The sequence below is a fragment of the Schistocerca gregaria genome, chromosome 5 (assembly GCF_023897955.1).
Source record: "Schistocerca gregaria isolate iqSchGreg1 chromosome 5, iqSchGreg1.2, whole genome shotgun sequence".
Lineage (NCBI taxonomy): Eukaryota > Metazoa > Arthropoda > Insecta > Orthoptera > Acrididae > Schistocerca > Schistocerca gregaria.
The window spans coordinates 274,798,852-274,818,374 of record NC_064924.1 but is presented as its reverse complement, the minus strand read 5'-3'; the positions used below and the strand labels follow the sequence as shown (position 1 = coordinate 274,818,374).

General features: G+C 36.8%; 1 protein-coding gene across 2 annotated transcripts in view; it reads left to right on the top strand.

Moving 5' to 3' along the window:
• Window positions 1-19,523, top strand: part of LOC126272592 (armadillo repeat-containing protein gudu-like) — a 188,934-nt gene that overhangs the window by 126,406 nt on the left and 43,005 nt on the right. Inside the window, exon 9 of one of the 2 annotated variants that reach the window (XM_049975521.1) lies at window positions 18,419-18,610. The exons of the other annotated variant lie outside the window; for it this stretch is intronic. Within the exon in view, the coding sequence (XP_049831478.1) occupies window positions 18,419-18,610 (192 nt within the window). The remainder of the gene's footprint in view (window positions 1-18,418; window positions 18,611-19,523) is intronic. 2 annotated transcript variants of the gene reach the window in all.

Below are 19,523 nucleotides of genomic sequence, written 5' to 3'. Positions count from 1 at the left end.
TTCAATAATCATTTTTTAAATGTTGTGGAGAAAATAGGATCTAGATCTTCACTAGAAGAGGCAAGGCTATTAATAGAAGAGGCCATACCTGTGCAGTCTGAAACAACTGTAATTCCACCAACCTCTCCCTCTGAAATCAGTAAAATAATAAACTCACTGAAAAGTAAAAGCTGTTATGGAACTGATGGCATTTCCAGCAAGATACTTAAAGCTTGTTCCCCACAGATAAGTAGGATTTTCAGCCACGTATGTAATAGTTCTTTGGAGCAGGGTGTTTTCCCCGATAGACTGAAATATGCCATTGTAAAACCATTGCATAAAAAGGGGGATATGTCGGATGTCAACAACTACTGCCCAATCTCTCTTCTGACAGTTCTATCAAACATTTTTGATAAAGTAATGTATTCAAGAGTAGCCTCCCATATTTGTAAAAATAAAGTACTAACAAAATGTCAGTTTGGTTTTCAGAAAGGCTTTTCAACAGAAAAGTATGTATAGTTTGCAGTTAATTTAGTGTTCATTCTCATAAGGAAAGTGGGTTATTTGTCACATACTCAAGGAACTCTTGAGCAGATTAAATTACATTACTTTTCATCTGCCCTGAAAGGCATTTTGAGGTAATTTATTGAAGTAGACAGAACCAAGATATTTGTAAGTGTTATGTGTCTTTGCAAGCCTAGCATATATTAATTATATGTCCACTACTTATGTTATGGTCATGAACTATCCTCCTTAAGTGAAATTTACTCAGATTCTCTGTAATGAATTTGTAAATATACAGGTCAGGCAGTGTCATTATATTTAGTTTCTTAAAATAATCTTGACTGATTCATATGGGCTACATACTGCTATGCATCTTATGGCTTTCTTTTGCCATTCAAACACTAAATTTGAGCCTACAGAATTGCCCTATAATAGTTTTCCATAACTCATGTGGCAATAGAAGAACACAAAATATGCATATAACAGAAGCTCTTTACTGACACTGCTCCTCAGCATGTACAGCAGATAGATGACATGTGCCAGTTTGCCACATAACTTCCCTGTGTGAGTATTCCTGCTAAGGTTTTTATCTATATGGAATACTAAAAATTTTACTGTTTTGTTATCATGACAGGGGGCATTCAGATGGAATACAATAGGTTCAGTTTCACTATCATTCTCCTGCAGTACATTTACCTCAAACCAAGTAGTGCATCTCTCCATCGTCATTGCGATGCTGTGTTGCACATTTTCAAGATTGGTATCACGTGTGATGAGTGTTGTGTCATCAGCATATAACACTGCATCACATGGTACAACTGCAGGTAAACAATTTATATAAATAATGAAAGGAAAGTTCCAAGAACAGACCCTTGAGGTACGCCCTTTACAACTGGGAGCCATTCTGACATTTGATTATTTACCTTAATTAACTGTTTTCTACTGTCCGAGCAAGACTGCATTAGACTTAGAGCATTCTCTCCCACTCCATAGTGGTAGAGATTTTTTATGAGAATATTCTGACAGACATGTCAAAAGCTTTCCTGAGGTTCAACAGTGTTGCATGGATAATATCTTTATTTTCAAAACAACTGTATATTTTTGTTACCATTCTCTCAACTGCTTTAACTGTAGAAATATCACTTATAATATCAAAAATAATAGAATGCTGTATGCATAAACAGGTGAGTCAACATTTGGAACATAATGATATGCTTACCACCTCACAGCATGGTTTCAGATCCAGCCTTCTCTCAAATTATGTTATTAAATATATCAGAAAACAAATTGTAATACCACTTACTAAAATAATCAACAAAATTTTAAATGAAGGAAACATCCAGAATGCTTAAAAATATCTGTCATTAAACCAGTACATAAGAAAGGAGATATAGCATCTCCATCTGGCTTGGGAGGCGTTTCTTTGAGTTTATATTAATACTTTGTAGTCTTCTACAGCTTTCATGACCTAGACTGGACAGAGAGTCATCTGATCTAAAACTCTGCTGAGAATAATTTTGTTTTCTTCTTTCACTTAAATTCTTTAACACTCAACAAAGTTTTAGAACTGTTAACTGAAAATTTTGAAGCATGTCATCCTAAATGCTGCAAGAAAATATCAGAGCAAAAACGTTACACCAAACCACAAAATCTAAAAAGCTGGTACACCCTACATCTAAGTAGAATAAAAATCATAATGCTACTCTATGATGATAGGTCTAAGCACAATAATGCAGACAAGGAAATATATATGAAAGCGAAAAAGCCGCTTGCTTCAACAATTTCTTTGGGTAAAGCAGGTAGAATATATGCCTTGTACAATGATCTGAAAGGCTCCTAGTTTCCTTGCAACACCAATTTTAAACTGACTTTCTCTTGTGGAACACTTAAACTCACTATCAGGATTGTTGTTCTGAGCAGCTAACACAGAGAACGAGTTTATAGATAGCTATGGAACATGTACATCCAACAGTACCATATCCTTTCAACCAGTTATAGATGATAACTGATTATTGCCTTTTCTCTCTGCCATAAAGGTTTCCCTTCGGCTGCCTTTACATGGTATGGATTATTGAATTTTAGAAAATCTGAACAGTGTCTTGTAGCTCCATTATCATCCCACCATGTTGTTGTATTTGCTTCAGTTGAATAGGCATCTTCATGGACAAGCCATCAACACAGCATTAACATTTTCACAATCATCACAACTTCTTTTTATATGTTTTCCAAGTTTTCCATCAGAAATCAACTTTTGCAGCCCTTCATCCAGTGGCTCTTTCTTTTTACAATAGTTGCAACTGTCACTTTTTCTTGACTCCTTCTGAATGATCTTGCCTTTGCCATATTGTTTTTGTTTCCTTGCATTTACCATTAATGCTTCTTTTGGTGTTTCGTTACTGTTCAGATTCTTCAAAAAATTTCTATCAAACATATATAACTGGACTATTAAATCATAGAATGTTCTATTTTCATCATGTGTTAGTAACATCCAGCTTCTCTCAAAGTCCTCAAACTCAGTTGGCAAAATATTTAAGGTTTTTCAAACTAACAGAGATCTGACAAAACAGTTACATTTTTTTCTGCAGGTCCATTGTTCAACTTGGGAACTAGACTTTTCAGTTTTGCTGTGTTGGTCAAAACATGTTCAACTGGCATCCGACTAAAGGAGAAAAAAATCTGTACCAATTTTAAATGACTTATCCTTGGATATGGCTTTAAATTGCTCCCTTAAAGCATCTCATGTATTGCTAGTTGTTCCTTGCCCATTACCTTTTGATAGATTTCATCACTAATAGCACTGGTTATTGCACTATAATTCAAATAAAACTGTTTTTTTTTTTTGTTGTTGATATTTCAACCTGGAGTTTCCTCTTCTTCTCCCCCCTCCCTTTTTTTCTCCTGCAGTGCCTCATCAAGTGACAGGAGCATAACTAATCTCTTGTCAGTGACATCCAGTGGACGTTCATGGTAATCCAGCAAGTCTTTTACTTTTCTTTTCCATTGGCCAGTCAGTACTTCCACAGTTCCTCCAGCTAGTTTAAGTAAAATATTTTTGTCTATCCATTCCTGCATAATTTTATTACAGTATGTGATTAAAAGTTACTTTCTGAATACAAATCTTTCAACCTAATTCTCAGCTGTCAGTGTTTCTAACCTCAAAACTCATCTGACTGCAGACCTGCTCTAAACTCAGTTGACAACACTTTAACCTCAATTTCTTACTGTGTTTGCTAACTTGCTTAAAAGTTCTCTTTTCAAAATTTAATTCCACTAACAAATTTCAGAAAAATGTTCTCCAAGAAAAGTTAATCAAAACTGGACCAGTTAAATATAGTACTTAGCTGATTAACTGTAGTTTGCAAGAACTTGTATTGTCAATCATACGTTCTTCTAAAAACAACTGCAAGAGGAATGAGCAATAAAGGTGTGGGCTGTATCCATGGTAAACATCACAAAGAGAGTACATGACATGGCACAAGAAGGAAACGAAGTACAAGTACATACCAATACCGAAAAAAGAATGCAGGAGAAATATTGGTCGTTACCAAAAAGTAATGGCAGTTTACTATGAGAGATGTTCATCTTAACAAGCAAATGGCAAAAGCAGCATAACTAATAATAGAAGCAGTCCAACAAAGCAATGGACACATGACACAGTATGCATAAATAATAGCATAAGCCAAAGGCTGAAATGCGTGAAACATGCCAAAATCTGCATTGAACAGCAGAAAAGTCCAAACATAACAAATGACAAGTTGTGAACCTATGAATTTAAAAGATAAAACATTTTGAAAATACATTTTTTTTAAAAAGTGTAAAAAAAATTTAAAAATTAGAAACAAAAAATTTTTATAGTTGTCAACCATCTGACGTTAGTACTCGTAGAATAAAAAAGGATAGAGGATTCAGATTAAAGTCAAAATGTTTAATGTCAAGTCCTTGGGATAGATGTGATGTATAGAGAGGTCTTCCTTAACATCCACTAGTTCATGATTATTTAATGCTAAGTGCATAGACAAGGCTGATTTGGGTTGTTATAGATTTTATGGTTCATTTAAAAGAAAATATTGACTGAAGGGAGAAAGATTCTGGGTCTTATGGAAGGGATGGCTACTAAAGATATGATGCAAAGTGTGATCCCTAAATCTGCGTGTAGTTTCTTCTCTAGGTTGCTGAGTGCCTTACTATTCATATCACAGTGGCATTAGATCTCGCTAAAGCTCTACCGGTTCAGAAAAACAAAGTGGATATAAAACTTCATAAAGCCATAGTGACTCATGATAATAATAGGGCACATAAAAAATTAGGTAATTGTCATAATATCATTAGGAGTATTAATAAAATACCTGTAGATACTAGAGCCCTACAATATACTTTGATAATGGAAAAAGTGCTGTTGTTATATTTCAAGCTGAATATGAGCAAAAAGTTAAGAATTTTATTATGAGTAATAATATCATGTAAACTAGATTTGATCTTCCTGATAAATTTTTGGTAGAGGTCAAGACTGCATTTACAGGTGTTAATTTACTACCGGATCATGGCCTAAAGAGTAGAGTATTACTGATGAACCCAGAAACCCTACAATTAGAGAGACATTGAAGATCTGTAACAAATGTGACCCTCTTAGGCCAAACATTATTCTAGAGGAAGCCCAGGCCATGCATTGGCTAGATACCTTAACATCTTCCTCAATGAGCATTACTATAACCAGAATTGGAAGGAAATTGTACAATTCTTGCAAGCATCTAGTGTTCCCAAGAAGCTCCATTAGCTTCTTTTGATGTTGACAGCATGTATACTAACATCCCCATACATAAAGGTTTGGACTTGACTGACAATAACTTATGTACTTTTAGTAGTTTAGAGGAAGAGTATATTAAAGAGCCTATGAAGTTGCTTACACTGCTGTGGAAATATAATTACTTCAAGTATGGGGAGGACATATGGCGGCAGAATGAAGGTTTGGCAATGGGCTCTCCATTAGCCATTACATTAGCTAACTTTTACACCTTGGGGGAGAAATTTTCTGATGAATACTGCCAATGCAAAGATAAAATGGTGTTACATAGGAGGTATACCAATGACATAACTGACCATTTGTGATGAGGACAGGAAATAGCTTTTAGATTTGCATATGGCTTAGAATAACCAAGCACCTACCCTCAAATTTACTGTGCAGTTCTCATGAGATATTGCTTTACAATATTTGGATTTGTTACTTACTTTCCATAATATCATAAATATTAGACTCGAGTGCTGCTGCTAATTACAAATGAGCTAAATAGAGTTTACCATTAATGTAATTTTTCATGTATAATTCATTAATTTCCTTATGTAAACACCAAAACTTAAGACTCTTAGCGTGCACTGGTTGTTGTTTCTTTTAATATCTAAACATAGTGTTTACACACTTGAGGATGACCTTAAATCCCAAACATTTCTTTTTAAATTCTATATTATCACTGCATTTGACTAATTTACTATGTAGGCTCAGATACATAAAATAGATCATAACATGCTTGCTAGGTATCAAATAACATAAATTTTTATTTGTGTGACAGTCATGACTCTTCTGCAACATTTTCATGGTAAACAAATCTGCCACAGTTATAAAATTTATTATTGACTGAAGTCTTACATCACAGTACTTGCTATAGACTACCATGACTCTTCTGCAACATTTTCATGGTAACCACATCTGCCACATTTGTAAAATGCTATTATTGACTGAAGTCTTACATGACAGAAGTTGCTACAGACTACCATGGTTTCAGGCTCTTAGCCCCGTTATTAGACATATCTGAAAATCTGAAATGTAAAACAATTAATTATTGTAAAAGAATTATTGTAAAAATTGATGTTAATTTTTAAATTTTTTTTAAAAATATTTAAATTTTTATATTGCTTAAAACCTTTTTTAATCTTTCAAATGTTTTATCTTTTAAATTAATGGGTTCACAACCTGTCTTTTGTTATGTTTGGGCTTTTTTGCTACTCGATGCAGATTTTGGCATTTTTTATGCATTTTGGCCTTCAGCACTTATGTTATTATTCATGTATTCCATGTCATGTGTCTATTGCTTTGCTGCACTTATTGTGTTATCGGTCATGTTGCTTTTTGCTATTTGTTTGTTACAGTGAACATCTCTTGTACTGGACTGCCATTATGTTCAGTTATTAATTATATATTGTATGTATTTGTTTTTTGGCATTTGTATGTACTTGTAGTTTAATTCCTCTCCATGCAGTGTTATGCATCCCCTTTATGGTGTTTACCAGGAATTCAGCCCACAGCACCAGGGCTCAGTCCTCTTACTGTAGCCACACAGGTCATGCAGGTGTTTTGTATCAGCGTTCACTAAGTTTTGGTCTCGATTCTTCTTTTGCAGCATGAGGTTGTTATTTAGTTTAACTTTGTTTGAGCATGTGACTTCCACCTAATGACCAATCGTGGCTTTGTTTTTGTAGATTGCATGCATTCCCAGTGGCTCTTTTGGGACAAGATGCATTTTTCCAGGCTGTTATCGAAAGTTGGGATTCTTTGCAGCTGCAATTTGGGATGTTATTGTGACGGTCCACCTATGGTAGATGTTCCCCTACTGCTTGTATGGGCATGGACTTGAAGTACTACTACTGCTAGATGGACCATCTTTTAATATTTCATCTGATTTTTTAGTTCTAAATTTTATTTTTCAAAGTTAATTGTTTAAAGGAGTAGTAGGTTACTGTTATTCATTTACTTTACATTTCAGATACACCTGATGATGGGGCTAAGAACTCAAAAACCTTGATAGAGTATAGTGACTTCAGTTGTGTAAGTTTTCATGTAATAGGCAGTGATTTGCTGAATCAAACATGTTTGGCTGACAAAAGGGCCATTTATGATGCCATGAATGACTACTGAAGCAGGATCTTATCAAAAGATCTCTCAAAAATCCTGGAGTAAAGGGTGTCATTGGCACCAGAGTTACTGTCCAGACACTCATGGATGACACAAGAATTGAAATTTAGGGTAGCAAGGCAAAATCAGAAATGATGTACTCCATTTTCAAATGTTTCTTTACAAGGGAATTTAGAGAGCTTGTGCCCCATTTTAATTTTCACATAACTGCAGAGATGAGTGACAGATATTATGTCAGCGATATTGCAAAACAGCTGATATCACTAAAATAAAAATGCTGCAAGATTCTATATGACATAGTCCATATCAGTTCAGGCAGGCAGGCAAAATATCTTACCTTGATAGTCTCAGATGTTTTTGAATTTAGCATATGTTCAAATGAAGGACTAAGTAAGGAACACACATTTTTTTCTTTTCTCCCAAAAAATTTCTGCACCGAGACACAGCCTTCTAAAGATGACACTGTGCATACCAAATTCCTCACGAAAATGCAGAACTCACTGGATGGTCTCAGATTTCTTAGAAGCCTCTTCAGTTAACAAATTAGCACTGAACAACTACTATACAGAAACTTCCTGGCAGATTAAAACTGTGTGCCCGACCGAGACTCGAACTCGGGACCTTTGCCTTTCGCGGGCAAGTGCTCTACCAACTGAGCTACCGAAGCACGACTCACAGCTTTACTTCTGCCAGTATCTCGTCTCCTACCTTCCAAACTTTACAGAAGCTCTTCTGCGAACCTTGCAGAACTAGCACTCCTGAAAGAAAGGATATAGTGGAGACATGGCTTAGCCACAGCCTGGGGGATGTTTCCAGAATGAGATTTTCACTCTGCAGCGGAGTGTGCCCTGATATGAAACTTCCTGGCAGATTAAAACTGTGTGCCCGACTGAGACTCAAACTCGGGACCTTTGCTTTTCGCAGGCAAGTACTATATAGAAATCTGAAATGATCAACCATGACAAAGAAACTTACAAGAAACTACAACAAAGCGTAAGAAATATCTGCAACAATGAAAATGAAAAGAAATAACTGCAACAAAGACAATATAAATAAACATTGTAACAAAGAAATTAGTAAAATATAGTTTCAGTGAAGACATACATTACCCTTTAAAGTTAAAAAAATATTTTTTTAAAATAAAATATGTCCAACTTAAAAGTGGAAGTGCTCCTTTACAGAGAATATAGTACTACATGGTACTAATCAACAGAAAAAATCTAACTTTACTGGACTGGCATTTCTGAAAAACTTTTTTTTCTGTTAATTATAAAAAAATTCAAAAGGTGGCAGTAAAAGAACTTTGATAGAAATGTCCAAATGGAGGATACCACTGTAATCATAAAGCAATTATCTTTCAAATAAAAAATTCTAACAAAATATCTAGAACCGTTACAGAAGTACAACATTTTAAAAATATTTCAAAATTCACATCTTGAAAATGGTGTTCGCAGTGTCATCTTTGGAGGCCTGTATCTCAGGGCTGGAATCCTTTTGGAGAAAACAAAAAAATACGTGTTTCTTATTTACTCCATGATTTAACATACGATAAGTTCAATAACATCTGAGACTATGCAGGTAAACCCCCTGCCTGAAATGATATGGATTATGTCATATATAATTTGCAGATGAGTTAGCTTCTGTTTCAACTATCATATACTTTATATACCTTAAATAAGAAACTGTGGGGAGTGGTTGGAAGAAAGCACAGGTCTCAACTGTCTACAAGAAGGATAGCAGAAGTAATCCACAAAACTACCAACCATCCTGTCTCATTGTTATCCAACTGTCAAAAAATCCTACAACATATTCTTATATCAAATACATTGAGATATCTTGAATAGAATTATTTCCTCCATGCCAACAAGAATGGATTCTTCAAGCATCTGTCACACAGAACCCAACTCGTCATTTCCTTATATGACATCCCGAAACCCATGGATCAAGGCAATCAGGTAGATGCAAAATTTATTGACTTCTGAAGAACATTTTATTTGCATGGGAAACTCCCCATCACATGACCTCAGATTTAGTGGTAAAATTGGCCAGTGCATAACCTGTCAAATCCAGCATGAAAATAGGAAGATGGTGTACTGCACTGTGAAAAAATAAGCAAAATAGAAACAGTGAATGGTCCAAGCAAAAGATACATAACATCAGGCAAATTGCAAGAGCCACAGCATCATGGTTGTGTGATCATAGTATTGGACTCTAATGCAGGAGATCCATGTTCAAATCTCCCTCATGCCCCATTTTTTTCACAAAATTATCAACGTTCCATCCGCTTATTAATGTGCCTGTTCTGCCTCTGTAGTCTTGGCAATTGTCTTGCTGGTTATAGAAATGAGTCATGGTAAGAATCTATTACTATTGCAAATAAATGTGATGAATAGTGAGAGCAGGTGAGATGCCGCATAGACTCCCAAAAGAAATAAAATCAACAAATAAACAGGTGTGAACTATGTTTCAAAACAGAATGCAACAGTCATAATTTGTGGTACTTGTGTAGAACAAATAGGATCTTTGTACATCTGGAGGTCCTTTCCTTACACTTCACTGTTGCAAACAGATGTTACACCACAGCAGAGACACAAGTTTGAACATAGTGAACAGACACGTTAATGATGGGATGGACAGTTCATAATTTTGCGTGCAAGAAAAGGGTGGAAGGGGCACAAGGGAGATTTTCACATGAATTTCCTCCTTCACAGTCCAACACCTCAGCCACGTAATCACGATGCCATGGCTATTCCAGTTCACTTGATGTTGTACATCTCGAGATTCAAAATTCACTGTTTTAATTTTGCTTAATTTTCATAGTTCATTACATCTTCTTTATGTTTTCATGCTTCATCTGTGTTCAATTTTTGACAGAATATCCTCTAAGCCATCTTACTATTAAATATCATGGGGGTCGCAATGGGGAGTTTCCCTTGTCTGTACCACACTAATATTTACTAACAAGAGTCGGAATATACCCACATAGCAAACAAAACTTGTGAATGGATTGCAGTAGGGAAGACACAGCATGTTATCTTGGATACACAGTCATCAACAAAAGTAGAAATTGTTTCATGTGTGCCTCAGAGAAGTGCGTTTGGGCCCATGTTGTTCATGTTTCATAGTAATAGTAACCTCAGACTTTTTATGGGTGTTGCAGTTAACTATAATGAGCACTAACTCAAAAAAGGTGCAGAAATTTCCAGTTGGATGCTGGAAGGTTTTCAAAGTCATGCAAAGACTGGCAACTTGCTTTAAATGTTAAGAAATGTAAAATTGTGTACTAAACAAAGTGCAGAAATATAGCTTCCTATGACGACAATATCAGTGAGTCATAAGTGGAATCAGTCAACTCTTTGAAATAACTGAGTGTAAGAATTATATTAAAAACAGAGATTCCAAGACTTACCAAGCGGGAAAGCGCCGGCAGACAGGCACAATGAACAAAACACACAAACACACACACAGAATTACTACCTTTCGCAACCGATGGTAGCTTCTTCAGAAAGGAGAGGGAAAGGCGAAAGGAAGTGGGTTTTAAGGGAGAGGGTTAGGAGTCAAGGAGTCATTACAATCCCGGGAGCGGAAAGACTTCCCTTAGGGGGAAAAAAAGGGACAGGTGTACACTTGCACACACACACACACACACACACACACACACACACACACACACACATATCCATCCGCACATACACAGACACAAGCAGACATATTTAAAGGCAAAGAGTAAGGGCCTTACTCTTTGCCTTTAAATATGTCTGCTTGTGTCTGTGTATGTGCGGATGGATATGTGTGTGTGTGTGTGTGTGTGTGTGTGTGTGTGTGTGTGCAAGTGTACACCTGTCCTTTTTTTTCCCCCTAAGGGAAGTCTTTCCGCTCCCGGGATTGGAATGACTCCTTGACTCCTAACCCTCTCCCTTAAAACCCACTTCCTTTCGTCTTTCCCTCTCCTTCCTGAAGAAGCTACCATCGGTTACGAAAGCTAGTAATTCTGTGTGTGTGTTTGTGTGTTTTGTTCATTGTGCCTGTCTGCCGGCGCTTTCCCACTTGGTAAGTCTTGGAAACTCTGTTTTTAATATATTTTTCCCATGTGGAAGTTTCTTTCTATTTTATTTACATCATCATTAATTTGAGTGTAAGAATTTGTAGATATACAAAATGGACTGGTCACATTCCCACATTGGCAAGTAAAGCAGAATTCAAAGTTTGCTTCACTGTCAGGATGCTGGGAAATGCAGTCAGTCTGCGAAAGAGAGTACTTACAAAACACTTGTATCTCCCATTGTAGAATATAACTCAATTCTGTAGTGCCTGTACCAGACAGGAATAACAGGGGATAGTGAACCTATTCAAAGAAGGACAGCATGAATGACTGCAGGTTTATTTAACTCATGAGAGAACAGCACAGGAATGCTGAAAAACTTGAATTGCCAGATGCTTGAATATGTTGTTGTTATGGTCTTCAGTCCTGAGACTGGTTTGATGCAGCTCTCCATGCTACTCTATCTTGTGGAAGCGTCTTCATCCCCCGGTACCTACTGCAACATACATACTTGTGAATCTTGGTCTCCCTTTTGCGATTTTTACCCTCCTCGCTGCCCTCCAATACTAAATTGGTGATCCCTTGATGCCTCAGAACATGTCTTACCAACCGATCCCTTCTGCCAATCAAGTTTTGCCGCAAACTCCTCTTCTCCCCAATTCTATTCAATACCTCCTCATTAGTTATGTGATCTACCTATCTAATCTTCAGCATTCTTCTGTAGCACCACATTTTGAAAGCTTCTATTCTCTTCCTGTCCAAACTGTTTACCATCCACTTTTCACTTCCATACATGTCTGTACTCCATACAAATACTTTCAGAAACAACTACCTGACACTTAAATCTATACAAGATGTTAACAAATGTCTCTTCTCCATAAATGCTTTCGTTGCCATTGTCAGTCTACATTTTATATCCTCTCTACTTCTACCATCATCAGTTATTTTGCTCCCCAAATAGCAAAACTTCTTTACTACTTTAAGTGTCTCATTCCCTAATCTAATTCCCTCAGTATCAACCGATTCCATTATCCTCGTTTTGCTTTTGTTGATGTTCATCTTATATCCTCCTTTCAAGACACTGTCCATTCCATTCAACTGCTCTTCCAGGTCCTTTGCTGTCTCTGACAGAATTACAATATCATTGGTGACCCTCAAAGTTTTTATTTCTTCTCCATGGATTTTAATCCTACTCGGATTTTTTTCTTTTGTTTCCTTTACTGCTTGCTCAATATACAGATTGAAAAACATCGGGGAAGGCTAAAACATTGTCTCACTCCCTTCCCAGTCACTGCTTCCCTTTCAAGCCCCTCAACTCGTGTAACTGCCATCTGGTTTCTGTACAAATTGTAAATAGCCTTTTGCTCCCTTTATTTTACCCCCGCCACCTTCATAATTTGAAACAGATTATTCCAGTCAACATTGTCAAAAGCTTTCTCTAAGTCTATAAATGCTAGAAACATGGGTTTATCTTTCCTTAATATGTCTTCTAAGATAAGTCATAGGGTCAGTATTGCCTCATGTGTTCAAACATTTCTACAGAATCCAAACTGATTTTCCTCGAGGTCGGCTTCTACCAGTTTTTCCATTAATCTGTAAAGAATTTGTGTTAGTATTTTGCAGCCGTGACTTATTACACTGGTAATTTGGTAATTTTCACATCTGTCAACACCTGCTTTCTTTGGAATTGGAGTTATTCTATTCTTCTTGAAGTCTGAGGATATTTCGCCTGTCTCATACATCTTGCTCACCAGATGGTAGAGTTTTGTCAGGGCTGGCTCTCCCAAGATTATCAGTAGTTCTTGTTTGGACTCAGGTCTTTCAGTGCTCTGTCAAACTCTTCATGCAGTACTATATCTTCCATTTCATCTTCATCTACATCCTCTTCCATTTCCATAATATTGTCCTCCGGTACATCGCCCTTGTATAGACCCTCTATATATTCTTTCCACATTTCTGCTTTCCCGTCTTTGCTTAGAACTGGGATTCCATCTGAGCTCTTGATATTCATGCGAGTGGTTCTCTTTTCTACAGAGGTCTCTTTAATTTTTCTGTAGGCAGTACCTATCTTAGCCATTTTGCTCTTCCTCTTCATCTGATTTTTGAGACATTTGTATTCCTTTTTGCCTGCTTCATTTACTGCATTTTTATATTTTCTCCTTTCCTCAATTAAATTCAATATATCCTCTGTTAGCCAAGGATTTCTACCAGCTCTCATCTTTTTACCTACTTGATCCTCTGCTGTCCCACTATTTCACATCTCAAAGTTACCCATTCTTCTTCTACTGTATTTCTTTCCCCCATTCTTGTCAATTGTTCCCTAATGCTCTGCCTGAAACTCTGTACAACCTCTGGTTCTTTCAGTTTATCCAGCTCCCATCTCCTTAAATTCCCACACATATCCATCCACACATATACAGACACAAGCAGACATATGTCTGTATATGTTTGGATGGATATGTGTGTGCGTGCGAGTGTATACCTGTCCTTTTTTCCCCCTAAGGTAAGTCTTTCCGCTCCCGGGATTGGAATGACTCCTTACCCTCTCCCTTAAAACCCACATACTTTCATCTTTCCCTCTCCTTCCCTCTTTCCTGACAAAGCATTTGTGGGTTGCGGAAGCTTTAAATTTTGTGTGTGTGTTTGTGTGTTTTTTTATTGTGCCTATCTACCAGCACTTTCCTGCTTGGTAAGTCATGGAATCTTTGTTTTTAATTTATTAAAAAATTAGATAGAGTTTCAAGATTCCTGATGCATACTCCCTGAACCATATAGCAAGTGGGGTACATATAGGGGATGTGATAATTATGAGGGGTGGCCAATAAGTAATGCCACATATTTTTTTCTGAAAGCACATTGGTTTTATTATGGTTCCCAATACACTGTTTTATTCCTCACTCCTCTAGCTAAAAAACCCTACACTTTGACATAATTTCCGTTCAATGCAATGACCTTACACCACCTTACTGGGAGGGGCTGTATGCCCGCATGGTACTGCTCTGCTGATCAGCATCAGAGCCACTGTCTTGCTGCATCAATTACCTCTCAATCATCCATGTACTGTTTACTGTAGTGTGCATTTTTCACTAAGCCAAATACGTGGAAGTCAGAAGGTGAGAGATCCGGGCTGTAGAATGGATGATGAAGAACAGTCCAGGGAAGTTGTAAGAGCTCCTCTGGGGTGGGCAAATTTGTGTGAGGCCTTGAGTTGTCTTGGAGAAGGAGAAGTTCATTTGACTTTTTATGGTGACAAACATGCTGAAGTTGTTTCTTCAATTCCTGAAAGTAATACAATGCACTTCTGAGTTGATTATTGCACCATGAGTGAGGATAAAAAACAGAATAACCGTGTCAGAGTCCTAGAAGACCATCGCCTCACTTTACTGCTTGAGGTTGCAACTTTGGACTTTTTTCTACGGAGGAGAGGTGGTGTGGTGCCAGTGTATGGATTGCCATTTTGTTTCCAGTTCAAAGTGATGAACCTGTGTCTCAATACCTGTGACAATGCTGAACAAAAAATTTTCATGATCACAAACAGTTGCACACAGATGGTCTGTCATTGATCATTAGGATCTTCTGTTGGGCAGTGAGGAACCCAGCAGGGACACATGTTTGAGGGCTCCAACTGGTGGACAGGTGCCTCAGCAATACCAAGAGAGACGTTCTGTTGTGCATCAAGGTGTGTGATTGTGATCTGTCAGTCATCTTGAATGAGAATGTCTGCACATTACAACCTGCAGGAGTCACAGCTGTGTATGGTCAGCTGGCAAGAGGGTGATCTGACAGGTTTGAGAGACCTTGTTATGATGATGAAAGACACGTCGCCCAATGGCTCACTGTGCCTTTGTTCACTGCTTGGTCTCCGTAGACATTGTGCAAGCATTTATGAATATCTGCAGTGCTCTGGTTTATCACCAAAAGAAATTCAATGACAGCTCTCTCCTTGGACTGCACCTCTGATACAGATACCATTTTGAAAGCTATTTATAGTGCTGCCATGTATTGGAACTTCATCAAACTATATGGGCTGAGGTTGAAAAACTCCACGATGTCCCATAACAAATTCTCCATTTTTTTCAAATAAAATTGTCCAAGGAAAAAAAAAATGTGTTGCATTGAACACTGCTTGTAAATCATAAATTTTTTGCAACAAAACCTGAGAAGTTATCTATCTCTAGGAGTGCAATGGCTTTTAAAATATAATAGATCATGAGGCAGATGAAAACCAAGAACAGAATTTACATTCCCCAGGAGTTAGTCTTTATTATAAGAAAATCAGTATGTCTAAAGAAATGTCAAAATTTAATCTGATAATAAATATGCCTTGATGAGGAATTTTCTTCCAAGGTAAGTTCAAATTAAAAATCAGCAATTAGAAAAAAACAAGATTTACACTTTGTATTAGCATTAAACAATGCAATTTATGTAAATATTCGTGACTTAAGACAGTGGTTTGTTAGTCTTTATGTACATAATGTCATAACTTCTACATTATTTGCTTTCTGTTCTAACAACCATGAAACTTTGAATAGTAATACTCATATCATAATCTAATATTATCTTTTCCTGATAATTTAATGTTGTATGATATTAACTTTAAATCAGAAGCTCACTGTGTGGGTACCGAGGAACAAGATAATTAACTATAGCCTATTCGAGAATTTAAGGTACACCTACATATTTTAATGCTGATTATTTGTTTCCTGTAATTTTGATAAGGCCATCAAAATAAGGAGGACATTCTGTCAGTAATTCGATACTTAGATAACAAAGTTAAAAGTTTCATACTAAATATGCCCTCAGAATCGTCTGTGGCATTGTCTTCTAAAGGTATAAAGATTTTTATAATTCAGTTCGAACTGTGTATTTGCTTTCATTGCCTGGAATGTCTATTTAGTAGCTGTTCTATAATTCTTTTCTGACTTATTGTGTGCTTTATGTTAAGAAAGAACCCGTTGATACTGTTGGCAGTATTGAACAATGAAGATTAATTTTAGTAAAAGATTTGGAAATATTTCTGTTTATGCTGCTTTTTATGTTTTTTAGCATTTAAGAAATTAATTTCTATTGTGACATGTTTGTTAGATGTCTTAATGTACATGACATTCATTAATATTCACAATTAATCATTTTCAGAATAAAATTCAGTTGTCAATTGTACAATCAGGAAATTTACAGGGCTACTGTAAATTATTCATTCATTTACAACTTTATATTTATATATTTTATGAAGTATTACATGTGCAAATGTAATTGATGCATGAAACGAACTGCAAACTCACTGAATTTGCATTATGCTCACTAGTTGGTGTTATGAGTGTAGTGTATTGGGAAATTGGTGATAAAGCAAGAACAGAGTTTTTATATGTTGGAATATGCAAGATGTTTATCTGTTAGAATCATGCAACATGCGTTCAGAAGGAATTATGGAAGAAAACTGCCATGTAATCAGAACACTGCGCATTGGTATTGACAATATAGGGACACTAGTTCTTTATCTAAACAGAAAAGTACCTGTCAACCAAGTCTGCCAGATGCAACTGTGAAGAAAGTGAGTGAAAGTTTCATATGCAGTCCAAAAAAATTACCGGTCCACACAAGCCATGATCTAGGAATACCACAGCAAACTGTGTGGAAGATTGTGAGACAGCAGTTACATTTCAGACTGTACTGTCTGCAGCTCATGCAACAATTAAAACTGGAAGATTATGGCTGGTGCTTCAGTTTTGCGTCATAATTCAGAAAGCACTTGAGGGTTAACATTTTACCTCCAAGCTGATATTCAACAACAAAGCAACCTTCCATTTATCTGGAAATATTAATCACCACAGTATGAAAGTGTGGGGCACAGAAAAGCTTTGTAAAAGTGGAGCACACAAACGAGATATGCCAAAGGTTAATGTTTTCTGTGCAGTGTTGAAGGCAAAGCAGTATGCGCCATTTTTCTTCTGTGAAAAGACTGTGACAGGTACCTCTTACCTTGATATATTGCACTTATGATTGTTTCCACAACTTACTTCTGATTCTGAGAATTTCATGTTCCATTAAGATGTGACACTTCCTCATTGGAACATCTACATTTGTCACTACCTAAATGATGAACTTCCATATCACTGGATTGGGCACAGCAGTGAAGATCATGTGGCCCTGTTTCCTTGCCCGCACCACAGGTTGCCTCTCATAATGCTGTGAGACTTTTGTTTGCGGTACATTAAGGACCATGTGTACATACTTCCACTTCCATGAATAGTAGAACAATTCAGATAATGTATCGATGCTGCTGTGATGACCATTGAAGGGATTTTTCTGCATAAGGTAAAGAAAAAAATTTGACTACCCATTTGGACATGTGTTGCATGACCAGAGGGTGACTTATAGAACATGTGTAGAATGCAAAATGCAAATTTTGTAAGTTTACAGTTCTCTTCATTCATCAATCATATTTGTATATGTAATACTTTGAAAAATATAGAACTTAGAAAACAAATGAATCGGGTGTAGTAGCCTTGTATTTTGCTTTACTGGTTTGAACAGATTAATCTGTCACCTTCAGAAGCTTAATATTGGGTTAGCAGATTTCACTACGTTCTTCACAGAACTGCAATGCCATTTCACCCTTCTTCACAGAAGCATTTTACCATGACTTGTCAAAATATGTAAATATTGTTTGTGATAATTATAAACACAGATTGATAATTATTACATACAATATGTACTTTTTCCAACACTGTCAAGGCCCTATGCTTCTGTGAAGGAGATACTGAAATGGCTTTATGCTTCTGAACCTAAATTCAGCTTCTGAAGATGACAGATAAATCTGCAGAAACCAGTAAAGCAAAACAAATTTCTTGTTTGTGCAAGTGCTGACTGAATTTTATTCTGAAATATGTACCACAGCTGCTGAGCAAATAATAGCCCTGAACAAAATCATAGAAATTATCACATTCAAACAAGATGAGCCGATAATTGTTTCCTCTCCCTGTGCATAGGATGCAGGAGAAATGGTGAAAAGCATTCCTGGAAGCATGTTGATTGCAATACGTTTACTTCGTACGTCTAATGATACAAATGTTTTGGCTGGTGTATGTGCTGTCTTGGCCAGGATAGCACTGGACAAGGAGAACCTGGCTATTATCACAGACCATGGAGTGGCAACTGTACTAGCTAAGCATGTAACAACAGTAAGTGTGATGTGGTTTCTGGTTTCTAAATCTGTGGCTACAATATGTTGTTTCCAAGTAACTGAAGCTTTTGAAAGTAGCTATGCAACTCACCAAAATCTCTTTTGGGAAAGTAAATGTTGTTGTTGTTGTTGTCTTCAGTCCTGAGACTGGTTTGATGCAGCTCTCCATGCTACTCTATCCTGTGCAAGCTTCTTCATCTCCCAGTACCTACTGCAACCTACATCCTTCTGAATCTGCTTAGTGTATTCATCTCTTGGTCTCCCTCTACGATTTTTACCCTCCACGCTGCCCTCCAATGCTAAATTTGTGATCCCTTGATGCCTCAAAACATGTCCTACCAACCAATCCCTTCTTCTAGTCAAGTTGTGCCACAAACTTCTCTTCTCCCCAATCCTATTCAGTACCTCCTCATTAGTTACGTGATCTATCCACCTTATCTTCAGCATTCTTCTGTAGCACCACATTTCAAGAGCTTCTACTCTCTTCTTGTCCAAACTAGTTATCGTCCATGTTACACTTCCGTATATGGCTACACTCCAAACAAATACTTTCAGAAACGGCTTCCTGATGCATAAATCTATATTTGATGTTAACAAAATTCTCTTCTTCAGAAACGCTTTCCTTGCCATTGCCAATCTACATTTTATATCCTCTCTACTTCGACCATCATCAGTTATTTTACTTCCTAAAGAGCAAAACTGCTTTACTACTTTTAGTGTCTCATTTCCTAATCTAATTCCCTCAGCATCACCCGATTTCATTTGACTACATTCCATTATCCTCGTTTTGCTTTTGTTGATGTTCATCTTATATCCTTCTTTCAAGACACTGTCCATTCCGTTCAACTGCTCTTCCAAGTCCTTTGCTGTCTCTGACAGAATTACAATGTCATCGGCGAACCTCAAAGTTT